This window comes from Mytilus trossulus, chromosome 9 (genome assembly GCF_036588685.1).
Source record: "Mytilus trossulus isolate FHL-02 chromosome 9, PNRI_Mtr1.1.1.hap1, whole genome shotgun sequence".
Classification (NCBI taxonomy): Eukaryota; Metazoa; Mollusca; class Bivalvia; order Mytilida; family Mytilidae; genus Mytilus; species Mytilus trossulus.
The window spans coordinates 16,373,108-16,388,026 of record NC_086381.1 but is presented as its reverse complement, the minus strand read 5'-3'; the positions used below and the strand labels follow the sequence as shown (position 1 = coordinate 16,388,026).

Genomic DNA, 14,919 nt, shown 5'->3' with positions numbered 1-14,919 from the left:
GTTTCATGGGACGGACTGACTGACGGACTGACTGTCGGACAGACGGACGGACTGACAGACAGAGGTAAAACATTATACCCCCCCTTTTTTAAAGCGGGGGTATAAATATAACTTTCATAATATAACTACTTACTTTAAATTGATGACACCAAGTAGAGAGAATTGCTGGAATGATCCCCACTTGTAATCCACTAAAGACAAATTAAGATGGACTTTTTCTATAGCAATACTGAGTCTGTATTCACAGGGGTCCAGATCAACAAATACATTGACATTACGCTTGAAGCTTGGTAAGGTGATACAGCAGTCTATTGCTGTACATCTGTCTGGGATGTGGCATGCAGCATGGGAAGAAATGTCTTCAAGGGAGACAACTGGTGTCTTACATTCTACAATTAGAAAATCATATTTAAATTGGGATTCACATCACACACCAACTTCAACAGTTATATAAAATGAAAGTAATTTTTCTTTTACAAACTTAAAGAAATTCTGTCCAGGAACTTGTTCAATTGTTCAACCCAAACATGTGCTTGTCGTACCAGTTTTTCTCTGTTTGAATATCTACCTATTTTTTTTGGTGCGAAGCTCAATAAATTTGGTTATCATCTATTAAATATTACTTGACTAAGAATGGAACATTATATTTGATTAATTGCTTTTCACTTTGGCTTTAAAGAAAACTCTGAATATCAAAAACAAAAGAAAAAGAATTAAGCCTTTTTAAAATTGTTTGTCACTCCACATAATTTATGTTGAATATTATGATTTTAATTGAACTGATTGATAAAGGTAATATTTATTTTCTGAAAGTGTACCATTGTTCCATCCCTTGACTTTTGGTTTATATGGTAGAGCTGATCTGTCACATGTTGGTGAGTTGAGATAAGTAGACAGTCCTAAATCTTCTGACAGTTGTGATATCACAGGGTCAGTTAATGTAGTTAGTCCCTCTGATGTCAGAAATGTCGCCAAAGAAAATCCTACAATAAACAACAGACAATTAACAAAATAGTCAAACTTCTTCAACTTGAAATATGTTCAAGTGTATTTTAAGTATCCTTAACCCCCAGCATCCAACAGTAAGCCATTAATTATTTGAAAGCTTAAAAATGTTCAACTTTAAACATTTCATACAATGGAATAGACTAACCTACCACTTTAATTTATTGATTTGGCTTAACCTGTTCAGAAACATGTAAAGAAATGAGGTTCCTCTGCAACATCTTCCACCTACTCTTGTTAACAATCACAAGGTAACTGATCAAATTCTAAAGAATAATAATTCAGTTTAATTTTTGACTTACCTGGAATTTTGAAGTCCATATTCCAGTTACATGTTGGTTTTGGGAGACGGGCATTTGTAAATATGTGATGATCCTGACAACTGCCATGAGATTCCCAACATAAACTTAAGGTCAAGGACAACAGATACTGGTCTTCAGCATATAGATCATGCAGAATAAATCTGTAAAACATAAGAAACACTGTTACCATATTTCCTTAATTCATAAGATAACTATTAATATAATTTTTTGAGATTTATGTTTTAAATATCTCTGATATGAATGCCATCTAAAAGTATTCTGTCAACTTTTTTGATTTTTGGATGATTAATTTTCATAGTCTGCCTAAAGCAAGAAATTAAGGTGATCTTTGTTAATTTGTCTGTGCATATGATGTTACTGATTTGATATTTTGCCCTGTAGATTTTTGGTCTTCTTTAATCAATGTTTCATTTTTGAATACGTTGGACCTATTTTAATTCTCTCAACATTAAATTGTCTCTACAGTACTAGATACCACATCTTCTTATTCAAAGATATACTGATATCTAACTTGCCATAATTACAAATCAAATTTATTTGACATAAGTATTATACAATTAGATGTGTTGTATACATCCAAGAGACAGCGACCCAACAACACAAGTGTCAAATTATGAACCATTAAGAGTAGAATATGTAAGAAATTAGTAATGCAATAATAATACACTAGCAAAAGTGAAAACAACTCTATAAATTTTACCTTAACTTGATGACTCCATACAAATCAATCTGTTTCCATTTCCCCCATTCATACTCATTCAGTGTAGCATTTATCTGTAGCTTCTCAATGTCAAAGGTCATAAGGTAATTACAAGGGTCAAAGTTCACTTGAACTTGAAAAGATCTACTGATGAAAAGCTCATCCATACAACATTGTACATTTCTACATGTGTTGTCAAGGTAACAAGTAATATAGTCATCTTGTAATCTTGGTAACACAACTGAGGTAGATCTGCAATCTGTTAAAAGATAGATATTTACTGTTTTACTCAAATAAGTACTACTGTACCTACATGAAATTATGAAATGAATGTACCCAATTTCTACAAGGAGGGATAACAAAGGAGGAAACTTTTTTAAATTAATTCAGCTTGGTTTGAAACACGTGTAATCTGTCACTACCGATAACAAAGGATATATACCAAAAAATGAAAAAGTTTACAGATACACCTCTCCAGTTGAATGTCATGGCAAGAATTCCCAAAATGGTAGATTTTATAGTTACCTTCAGATAACCTGTTGGTCACATGAATAATGTTCATCAATAGCAGGACTTACCTGTACTCCATCCTTCATACTGTGAGGCATACACAGAGTATGGGTCATGTCTGTCACATTGTTTGTCCTTTAAGAACTCTGCTACTCCAAGTGTATCCATCAATAATAGAACAGCATCAGTAGGTAACTGGGTCCCTGCTTTCAAACCCATGTTGTTGTACCAGGTAGACAAAGACCAGTCTGAAAAGGTATATAAAATATTGACAGTATGTATTCAAATTTTTAAGTATTTTATATATTTTTGGTTGTTTTTCTTTCAATTTAAATAAAATTTGCTTTTAGTTAAATTTAAAGGTCCCACTGAATAAACTCAACAGGGAACAATATCTAATATATTTTTACAATGAGCTAGTACCACTCCAAAAAATTTGAGTTGCCAGGTTAACACCACTGATTCTGTGGAAAGGTTTTGTTTCCTTTGCAATAACTACCAAGTTGTATTTCTTAACAAAAGACCAGAATGACTGGAACATTTTTTTACAATACTTACTTGAATCAACAAATCCTTTCTGCCATCCACATGGAGTCTTTGGTAGTTTGGTGCCAGATAAGATCTTAGTGTGTATTATACATACTTTAGTGTTTAATAGACCAGGTAGTCCTGGGTCATCAAAGCAGACCTTCAAGTCAAGGTCAACATATAATGCAGCTTCACCTGGTAAATCTGTTATCTTGTAGCTTAATAAATAATTGTATAATGTCAATATAACTTAATATCACAAATGTCTCAAAATCAATCTTTACAGTAATACACAGACAGTTGACCTAAGATGGATTTGGCCATTACAATGTATTTCATGGACCCTTTTTTGGTCATGAAGGTCTTAAACTGTTGAGGTTCTTATACATTCTACGCTTTCAAATGTTTAGCTTTAAACGTTTCAGATGAAGGATTATCCACAAAACAACTTTAAACACATGAAATTAATGAATTGTTGTTTTCATTTTTGTACTTCTGAAATATTACTGGACTTCAAAATATCTAATATTCAAGAATTCAGTGGCTTAAATTTCCTTTTGTTACTAGTAAATACATTTCAGTACCCCTATCAACTTAACATTATTTTATGTGCATATTTGTATAGCAAATAAAAATTCTATGTAACAGAAATGTTAGTTGTCTCCCTTGATTTCTACTATAGACATAGGATACTCACTCCATCTCCATAACTCCTGCTATATGAAAACGTTTTTGTATTCCAAACTCAAAGTCAAGGAGAGAAAATTCAAACTGATATTTCTCAATGCCTATATTGAGTTTGTAGTCACATGGATCTAAGGTCAGGTAGACACTTATTGATTGGTCGATCAGTCCTACATCAACACAACAGCTTATACCTGTACAGGTAGAATCTAGGTGACAAACTATGTCATTAGGTAATGTTGGAACTGTTATATTGGAACTGCAATCTGGAATATAAGAGAAAATACAATTGCCTTTACAAGGTTTTAATCCTGCAATCTACCTTTGTATTATAAAGATACAGGTCGACAAATGTAGTGATAAATGTATGGTGTATGTTAATGGTATCCTGGTATTGTGCTTCTGTTGCCAGCAAATGGTTATGTTCAAGTTTCTGTTTACATATCAGTTCAATTTGGGGTCCTCATTACTGTCCACGTTTTAGTTAGTGTTGATTTATTAAAACACTAATTTGTGCCTAATACAAAACAGAAAAAAACTTGGCAAGCCTCACATTTCACTCTGTTTTAAAAGCTTATCAATACATATCATACTTTATTTCTATTTTTTAAACCTAAACAGGATGTAATCTGTGATTATGAAAGTTTGAAAGAAAATGTGATTAAAACAAGAATGTGTCCAAAGTACACGGATGCCCCACTTGCACTATCCTTTTCAATGTTCCATGAACCATGAAATTGGGTAATAATCTAATTTGGCATTAAAATTAGAAAGATAATACTATAGGGAACATATGTACTAAGTTTCAAGTTGATTGGACCTCAGCTTCATCAAAAACTACCGTGACCAAAAACTTTAACCTGAAACTCCAACTTTCATTTTCTATGTTCAGCTGACCATGAAATTGGAGTCAAAAGTCTAATTTGGCTTTAAAATTAGAAAGATCATATCATAAGCAACAAGTGTACTAAGTTTCAAGTTGATTGTACTTCAGCTTCATCAAAAACTACCTTGACCAAAAACTTTAACCTGAACGGACGAACGGACGCACAGACAGACGAACGAACAGAGCCACAGACCAGAAAACATAATGCCCCTCTACTATCGTAGGTGGGGCATAAAAAGTTAAACATATTATATTTAAATCCTACCAGATTTCCATCCTTGTCCATCAACGGGACTGTATTTAGCTGAGAGTTTATCACAGGAAGGATGTAGCATGAAGCCAGCTATACCCAGATCTTCTAACAGTCGTGAAGACATTAGATCAGTCAAATGGTTAGTGGTGTTTGGTAATCCTTTATCAGCAAACCATTGAGCAATACTAAAACCTATAAAATGTGTAATGAAAATAAGTTTAACTTGTTCATATTTTGTTACCATTACAGTACTTGAAGACCTTTAAGTGATTTTTCAGTCGCCAAGTTCAGACAATTCCTACAAATTCTGTAAATTTTTACCAGTAGAATAAATTTACATAAAAAAATCTAAGCAAAATTTAAACCCTTATTTTCTGTTTAACATTTTCTTATTTGTTTTTCCCCCCATCATTTTTTACTAGTTATACATGGTTGCAAAAATAAGTTGAAAAATGATAATAATCCTATCATATGAAGATCTCAAAGAATATCATAAATGATGCTGATGCACAACAATTTCAATGACCAAACAAGAAAATTTTCTTTCAAAGTCAAAAATTATTGTTTTTACATTCAAAAGTTTATATTATTCTTTAGAAAACCCAACAAACCTGGTACAGCAAATCCACTCTTCCAGTCACATGGTTGTTTCGGGAGTTTTGTATTCTCCAGTACATTGTAAGAATATCTACAGTCTCCACCACTCTCAAAACATACACTGATCTTAGCATTAAACAAGAACATTTTCTCTGCCTCCAAATCTTCTATCTTGTAACTAAAAAATAAGAATATGTTTTCAGGAATGCTTTTTTATATTTCACATGACTTTGCCAATAAATTGAACAAAAGTTAACCTATGATCACTTTCTATTTCACATCGAGTCAAACTGCCACTATTTTAAATTATGAAAAATCTTGTCTCCCTTGCATAATCATCTTCAAAGAAGAAGATATTGGTGTGTTAATTTTCATAAATAGCAAGTTTAGAATTCTCAGAATTATGATACATCTTTAATTCAATGCAGTTTTCATTTGTTTATTAACAATTTGCCTTAATTTCGAAATGAAATAGAAGTTGTAAAATAATAAATATTCCATATTTTGATGAATTTTTATGTGGTCATCATAAAGCAAGTTTTCAAAAAAAAAATTATTCTCATTAGGTACAGGCATTAGCTTCTGTCCTTTTTTCTTACCTAAGCCTGAACATATTTCCAAGGGAGACAACTTCCCATGCATTGTAATGATAATCAAACAGGGAAACATTTAGGACCAGTTTCTCCAGACCAATACTGAGCTTATAGTGGCAGACATCCAATAATACATGAGCTTCAAATGATCTCCCGAGTAGAGGAACATCAGTACAACACTGGATCCCTGTACAGTATTCTGGTAGGCTACAGGCCATGGTAACAGGTAATGCTGGCATGTTTACAGCTTTTGGACAGGCTGAAAAGGTAATTAAATGTGGAATTCAGAATAGTTCAGTAAAAGAAAATCAACAGGATAAGCTATATGTGTTGTGTCTTCATAGATATAGGAAGATGTGGTATGAGTACCAATGAGACAACTCTCCATCCACGTAACAATTTATAAAAGTAAACCATTATAGGTCAAGGTATGGCCTTCAACACGGAGCCTTGGCTTACACTTCATGCATATATACATTTTACACAATTTACTTTGTTGTGAAAACAATTCTTGTCAAATAGTCATTCATTTTCAATTTAATTAGAAAAAAATACCTGTTGAAACTCATGTCAATTGAATAAAACTAAAACAGCTGTAGATGATTTACACAGATCTGGTTACTGATCATAAAAGTAGTCCAACAGTACCAACTTTTACCTGTTTTGTTCCATCCATGTCCATCAGGAATATAACCCTGTCTCTGACATTGTGTTCTCTGTAGGTAACCAGCAACTCCAAGCTCTTCCATCAATAGATCTACTCCAAATTGTGGTAACTTTTGTCCCAGGCTGATATCTTGTTCCTTCATCCAATTAGTCAGAGAGAAATCTATTGGGGAAAGTATTCATCATTACTCTGCTGCATGTTCTACTAACAACACTGAACAAACCGTAAAAATACTAAATTCAAGGATGTGTGAATACAAAACAATAGGCTCTAAAGAGCCTGTGTCGCTCACCTTGGTCTATGTGAATTAAACAAAGGAAGCAGACAATTCATGACAAAATTGTGTTTAGGTGATTGTGATGTGTTTGTACATCTTACTTTACTGAACATTCTTGCTGCTTACAATTATCTCTATCTATAATGAACTTGTCCGTGTAGTTTCAGTGGAAAATGTTAGTAAAAATTTACAAATTTTATGAAAATTGTTTAAAATTGATTATAAAGGACAATAACTTCTTAGGGGGTCAATTGACCATGTTGGTCATTTTGACTAATTTTTTAGTCTTAAATTGCTGTACATAATTGCTGTTCACAGTTTATCTCTATTTATAATAATATTCAAGATAATAACCCAAAACAGAAAAATTTTCTTAAAATTACCAATTTAGGGGCAGCAACCTAACAACGAGTTGTCAGAGTCATCTAAAAATTGCAAGGCAGATAGATCTTGACCAGATAAACAATTTAACCCCTTGTCAGATTTGCTCTAAATGCTTTGGGTTTTGAGTTATAAGCCAAAAACTGCATTTTACCCGTATGTTCTATTTTTAGCTGTGACGGCCATCTTGGTTGGTTGGCGGGGTCACGCCACACATTTTTTAAACTAGATACCCCAATAATGATTGTGGCAAAGTTTGGTTTAATTTGGCCCAGTAGTTTCAGAGGAGAAGATATTTGTAAAAGATTTAAAAATTTACGAAAAAAATGGTAAAAAATGACTATTAAGGGCAATAACTCCTTAAGGGGTCAACTGACCATTTTGATAATGTTGACTTATTTGTAGATCTTACTTTGCTGAACATTACTGCTGTTTACAGTTAATTTCTATCTATAATAATTTTCAAGATAATAAGCAAAAATAGACAAAATTTCCTTAAAATTACCAATTCAGGGGCAGCAACCCAACAACGGGTTGTCCGAATCATCTGAAAATTTCAGGGCAGATGGATCTTTACCTGATAAACAATTTTACCCACATCAGATTTGCTCTAAATGCTTTGGTTTTTGAGTAAGAAGCCGTGGCGGCCATCTTGGCTGGTTGGCGGGGTCACGCCACACATTTTTTAAACTAGATACCCCAATGATGATTGTGGCCAAGTTTGGTTTAATTTGGCCCAGTAGTTTCAGAGGAGAAGATTTTTGTAAAAGCTAACGCCGGACGACAACGCCGGACGACGGACCTTTGGGCCACGTGAGCTAAAAAAAGTGGAATGTTTTACAAGTGGTGAAATTATGTAAGACTAAGAATCTTGCATTCATATGGATATGTTTCTTTTCCACTCTTTCAAGAATTTTTACCAATCCAATACCTGTCTTTATGCAATGACAAAAATCTTCCTATAAGTCCTAATACTTTAAGTCATCAAGGCAAACCATCATTTTAAATTTCCAAGTTGTTGATATTTCATAAATCTAAAAGACATTTCTATCATTTCATACATACTTGCAATAGAAAATTCTCCACTGTAGTGACAGAAAGGTTTTGGTAATTTGACATTCTTTATAATTGTTAACTGAACGTCACATGGTTTGTTGGATTCTAGACAGACACTGATATTTACACTGACTACAAATGTCTTTTCACTTCGGAAGTCCTCTATCTTGTACCTGGAAAATATAGTACATGAATGACATGTAGGTAATTGTACTTTTTCATTTTGGTGTAAACAGTATCTAATTGTCATAATATTTTTATACACTTATTAAAACATTTTCTTTCACTATCTGATTGTCTGTATTAAAATTTTTCTCATTTCTTTAAATCTTCTTTAATATTTTTTTTAACATCAAATCATTTTTTATACATTTTGTGATACTGTGGATTCATTTATTTTCCTGGGTACCAAATTTCGTTGTTTGAGGAAAAATTGTATTTTCATGGATATTTGATTTTGTGGTTTTTCCCGAGTCTGCATACATGCCAATAGAAATTTTGTACTTCATTAAACATTTAAATTTGTGGTTCACATGTAACCATAAAATCCAGGAAATTGGTATCCCACGAATATTATTGAACCAACAGTATATGAATGTTAATTTTCTTACTCTATTTTGGACAGACCAAGGAATGAAAATGTCTCAACTCTCCCAAAGTTAACATTCAACAATGATATGGTCCTGCTGAATTTCTCTACACCCACTGTAAACTTGTTGTCACATGTGTCCAGAACAACATAGGCATTGAGTGATAAACCAAGTTTATCCACATCGAGACAACAGTTTATGCCTGTACAAGTATCTGTTATATGACATGCAACATTTGGTGGAAGCATTGGGACGGTAAGCTGTGCTGGACATTCTGAAAAACCAAAATTCAAAGTTATTTTTTGTTTTCCACATATCAAAGTTAGCAAAAAGATCAATAAGACTTGGAATGAGTGTTTTGATTACCTTATAAGCAGGAAACATTTGGAGTGATTATCTGACCCAGACATTCATTTCAGGGTGATTATTTATCTACTTTGCTCCACAGCTCACCATTAAATAAAATGCCCATGAATGCGATTTATAGCTGGATACCTTTATTTGTATTGCTGTATAGAACTATTTCATTTATGCGATAAACAAAAATGCAAACCAGTGTCTTAACAAATCTTTTTTTCTCATTGGAAAATGACAAAATTAATAATTCTTGACTCAGAAGATCACACTTTTCCAAATTGAAAAGATATATTTCATCAACTCACCTGCACTAACATTCCATCCCTGAGTATCTGAGGGTATATAAGGTGAGGTGTTTCTGTTACACTGTGGGACATTGAGGTATTCCTCCACTCCAAGTTCTCTCAGTAACTGCTGGACAACATACTGTTGTAACTTAGCTGTGTTGGTTATTCCATTATTCGTTAACCAATGATTGAGAGAGAAATCTGAAAATTCATGGACAAAACGTCGCTTTATTAAAGAAACTCTTTTAACATATGATAAAATTATTTAATTGATAAAAAATATGATCACATGTTGATTTTGAAACAGTTTTCACTGTCTTACATCAGCCAGTATTTCATGTTTATTTTAAGGTGCACTCTACAAGTTATATATATATTGTTATACACAAAACATGTCATTAATATATCATTAATTGGAGATTTATTTCTAACATGAAAATTACTGTAATAAGTGTCTTTTATTCTATTATTTTTTGGTGTTGGGTTGCTGTCTAATAGATGCATACATACCATCTCCTTTCATTAATCGGAAGTAATTTTCTTTAAAAGAAACAAAGTTTTCAAATATCAATTCAAAACTGTGCTATATCAGTACTTCACATATATGAGAGAAACTACATCTATTGCAGTAAAATGATTTGAATCTTATTAAATAAATTGCTTACTTGGTACAGAATAACCCATATTCCAATTACACAGTGGTTTTGGTATTTTTAAATTCTTCAGTAACGGTATATTGACAACACAGTCACTAGGTTTTCTCTCTTCCAAACAGATAGCAAACTCCAGATCTAGCATGAACATCTTCTCACTGGCTAAGTCATCTATTCTATACCTGTTATAGTAGTGAAAATGTGACATCAGATGTATATTAACTGTTGGTTTCTGTTTTTCTGATCTTTTTTCTGATTTTTGTTATTAACTTTTTCCTTTTAATTCATTTCAATTCATTAAAAATATTTTCTTTGAAGGTATTTACATGTAGGTTGAAATCAAACAGATTAATATTCATTATTTTACTGTTTACATATAGCAGGTTGTTGCCTTTTAATATTGAACAATATTTATGATTCCATATAAAGAAAATTCGGAAATCTTACTGTAGTTTTATTCCTCCTTGTAAATTGAAGGTCTCCTTTTCTCCCCATTTATAGTTGAGCAGTGGTTTAGTGATCTGGAGAGCTTCTATTTTCAACTCCAATTCATATTTACATGGATCAAGTGATATCTTAGTGTTGATGGTTCGACCTATGAACTTGACATCCATACAGCAATCTATGGCTGAACAGGTGCTTTCAATGGAGCAGGACACAGTTGAAGGTAAGGCAGGTGTTCCTGGTATAACTGGACAAGCTGAAATATAATATTGATGACCATCAATTTATCTAATTAGTTGGTTACTTCTTGAGTGCAATGTTGAGTAAATCCAGCTGAAGATTTTTTTTTAGATAATTGTGACAATAGAGATATTTATATCCAGTACAACTGCTAATGGTAAATATATGAGTGTAAAATAATAGAAAAAAATACTCCTTTTTACTACATGCTTCAAGCAAGTTGAAAAAAAATAGCATTCACATAAACAATATAGCAATATAGTGCTGAAAGTAGCCAAACAAGGGTAATTTGACCCCAGACAGCAAAGGGAACTCTCTCCCTTTGATAAACTTTCAAATTGCAATAACTTTAAAAATCAGAAGACAGCTGTTATACTATGCTACATTATAATTGGATTATAAAACACATCTGACTTCAATAGATTACTCTACATACCCGTACTATTCCATCCTCCATTAGTAATGATGTAGGGACTAGATGATCGTTGACATTCTGGCATCCCTAGGAATTTATCTACACCCAATGTTTTCATCAGTAATGATGTGACACCACTTGAAAGACTGGTTCCCAGTTTCTCTCCCTCGCTCTCAAGGAATTTCGTCAGGGAAAAGTCTGTAAAATAAAAGATGCTTTTTTCATGAACAGAGGAAAATGTTTTTACTTGAAGATAGATCTGTTGGACTACTAAGCATCTCTATTTTGCAGTTTTGTTTATTATTTTCACTTTGTATAGTGTCTTTAAGTTTAAATGATGCAGTGTTTCACTGTTCTAACATTTGACCGAGGGGAAGTCTATTATATAAACCTGTCTGTTATGATTGCTACAGTGGAAGTTTTTTATTGAACTTTTCTTAATCTATCCTAAATATTTCTATTTTCAACATTTGTTTACAATAACTAGCTATAGCCTTATACATGTCCAAATCATCAATTTATTTTTAAATTATGGCCATCAATGTACTTTTTTACTTCTATAGTAAATAATACATAGTCCCTCATACTTACCTGGTATTAGAAAGCCTGTTCCCCAGTCACAGAAGACTTTTGGTAACTTTGTATCCTTGAAGACATTCATTGTGAACATACAAGCCTTCCCATCCTCAAAACACAGACTTAGATTCAGATTTACTTTGAACTGTTTGTCATCAACCAAGTCATCAACAATAAATCTACAAATAAAAACATTTTTTTTCCATTTCAGTCAATGACCATATAATTTAATTTTGATGTTTAAGATCAGAGTTTAAATCTCTCCCCCTTGCAAATATTTTATCTGGACGAATGGACTGATGCACTATATTTTTATGTCCCAAGCAATGCTTAGCTCAGGTGGCATTGGTAAATATCACATTAGTTAAGATGCTCATAAAAACTTTTATGAATTCATTTTACAAAAGATTTATTCAAAAACTTGTTTAATACAGGTTATTGTAGTATCAAGTCATCTGCAATGAAATCTGATATCTAAACATACCGGTATTTATTTGACATTTTACTTTATTTTCTAGCATGCTGTGTATGCAGGAGTTTAAATATCTTATTGGATTGATTTCTTGGTGTTTGCATTATACAACCCTATTATTTTATTGGAATATTATACACATCTTCACTTTTACATGTATATCTAGGACAACACATTTATTCTTTTTTAATTAAACAGATTTGGTCCCAGAGTAATTTTTTTATATCCTTGTACATAAAATAAATTAAAGCACTTACTCTATCCTGACTACATTCATCAGATACTTTTTCTCTAGGGTTCCTAGGGTAAAAATAAATAAATAAACTTAATAGCATAGTTCCAATAAAAATGTTTTGTATTTATTTGCAACTTATAATCATGATCAGTAAATTTGTATATTTTCTAAATGTGTTCTTTAAAATAAACATATAATGTGCAATTCTAGATGTGCATAAGGTATTTACAGAACTATCCAATTTGTCAATACATTTTTTTCTAATTATTTGTTGACCATAATTAGGCACTTTTTATCTATCTTTTCCATTATTTTCAAAAAGATGTATTCTTAGTTTCTTTGACACTTCATCAGACATGGTTGCTTTTTTCATGACTTCAAAATAAGAAATTCAGAGGAAATCAAAAAAATTTGAAATCATAATTTGAATAAATTTTAACGTGTGAAAAGCTGAAATCAAGCAAACCACAAGCTTCGTCATTATCCTATATGTAAAATTTCTAAATGTACAATTTATTTATTGGTATACCGCAGCGGACATTTAAAGTTAATAAAACAAATAAGATTTTACAAAAGTATTACATTCTCAATTACATATGTGTTTACACATACTCTTACCCCATTTGTAATCAAATAAATCTATTTCCTGGCTGAGTTTCTCGAGACCAAATTTGAGTTTGTAGTTACAAGTGTCTAGATCTACTCTAGCATTGAATGCTCTCTTCAGGACGTCTACCTCCATACAACAACTAACGGCAGTACAGGAATCTCCTATGCTACATCTGGCTGTGGGGGGTAAAGTTGGTAATGCTAGATCTTTCCTACAGTCTGAAATATATAACAGTTAATAGTTTTATATCTAGCATCAGAGGATTAAAATGGTATCAGTATGTTTAACTGATGTCAGTTTCATTTCAAATAAGCACATAACAATATATCTTGACAAAAGCTTGTATGTAGCCATTGCAGTAGTAAGTCTTTTTGACAATCTGAATGACAATATTACGACTAAATTGCAAAGAAAGTCAAATACCCATTTTAAAGTGTTATGTTTGTCCCGGCTGTGGTTTGAACCAGTAACTTCCTGCACTCCAAGCAAACATGCTAACTAGAGACCACAGAGGTGGTTTAGGACATTTAAATAATCTACAGATACAAACCTGTTTTCCATCCATCTTTACTTGGTGTGTACTCATTTAGATGACATGGTGTATCCAGTAGGTAAGATGATATACCCAGCTGGTTAAACAGGTTACTCAGGACAGAATCTGTTAGTGTTTGTCCTACAGACAGGCCAGCATCAGTTACAAACTTCTGAAGAGAAAATCCTGAAAATAAAAAAAAGTGATCATTTTAAAGGATCTCATATAAACTCCAGTAAGTGCATTTACTAATAGTTTTATTTTTTACGCTTTCAATTTTTTGAAATCAAAATTATAAATTAAATATATTTATTATATGACTATAAATTTTCTGCTTTATCATTGGCTAAAAGTAAAGGAAATCCTTTTTATAACGTTATATTCACCCAAGCAGAAATCATGAATTTTTGGCATCTTGAATGGTATGTTTTAACCCTTTCCTCCATTGACATTTTTTTTTTGCATACTTGATTCGCATAGGATTTTTCAATAAAATGCTAAAAATATGCTTTAAAGTATAAACAAATTGTGAAAAACAAATATTTCATCAAATAAATTCAAGTAAGATATTCTTATTAATTTTATTAAGTCTGAAGCAGACACTTTGTAGTCAAAGTATTTCAACTGAGGAACTACACAGGCGTCATTATGGTCTAAAGGGGGTGGCGTCAAAAGGCGTCACTATGGAAGAAAGGGTTAAAAGGTTAAAATATTCATATAAGGGATTTAACTATAAGTTAATGCCATGCCAATGAATAAATTTTTCAATACCTGGAACAGAGAATCCTGACTCCCAATCACAGAGTATTTTGGGAACAAGAGCATTGTTGAACAGTTCAAAATGGTATAAACAAGATCCACTGGACTCAAAGCATATGCTGATGTTCAGGTTTACACGGTACTGTCGCTCAACCTTCAGGTCGTCTATCTTATACCTAAAATAATATAGTATTTGTGAAATTAGACAATTCAATTTTACTGATTGTCATGAAATATTTAAGCATAACCACAATAAAATCTAAATGTTTTACATAGTATATATTTTTTA

General features: G+C 32.2%; 1 protein-coding gene across 1 annotated transcript in view; it reads right to left on the bottom strand.

Moving 5' to 3' along the window:
* Positions 1-14,919, bottom strand: part of LOC134684329 (uncharacterized) — a 108,007-nt gene that overhangs the window by 43,286 nt on the left and 49,802 nt on the right. Inside the window, exons 47-68 of the mRNA XM_063543618.1 lie at positions 14,643-14,806; positions 13,890-14,057; positions 13,348-13,557; positions 12,752-12,794; positions 12,038-12,201; positions 11,468-11,644; positions 10,795-11,047; positions 10,360-10,529; positions 9,713-9,895; positions 9,072-9,324; positions 8,470-8,633; positions 6,738-6,908; positions 6,086-6,338; positions 5,501-5,664; positions 4,902-5,081; positions 3,764-4,016; positions 3,097-3,284; positions 2,607-2,786; positions 2,029-2,287; positions 1,308-1,468; positions 819-983; positions 134-389 (exon numbers count right to left, since the gene is read on the bottom strand). Coding sequence (XP_063399688.1) covers positions 134-389; positions 819-983; positions 1,308-1,468; positions 2,029-2,287; positions 2,607-2,786; positions 3,097-3,284; positions 3,764-4,016; positions 4,902-5,081; positions 5,501-5,664; positions 6,086-6,338; positions 6,738-6,908; positions 8,470-8,633; positions 9,072-9,324; positions 9,713-9,895; positions 10,360-10,529; positions 10,795-11,047; positions 11,468-11,644; positions 12,038-12,201; positions 12,752-12,794; positions 13,348-13,557; positions 13,890-14,057; positions 14,643-14,806 — 4,179 coding nt within the window. The remainder of the gene's footprint in view (positions 1-133; positions 390-818; positions 984-1,307; positions 1,469-2,028; positions 2,288-2,606; positions 2,787-3,096; positions 3,285-3,763; positions 4,017-4,901; positions 5,082-5,500; positions 5,665-6,085; positions 6,339-6,737; positions 6,909-8,469; positions 8,634-9,071; positions 9,325-9,712; positions 9,896-10,359; positions 10,530-10,794; positions 11,048-11,467; positions 11,645-12,037; positions 12,202-12,751; positions 12,795-13,347; positions 13,558-13,889; positions 14,058-14,642; positions 14,807-14,919) is intronic.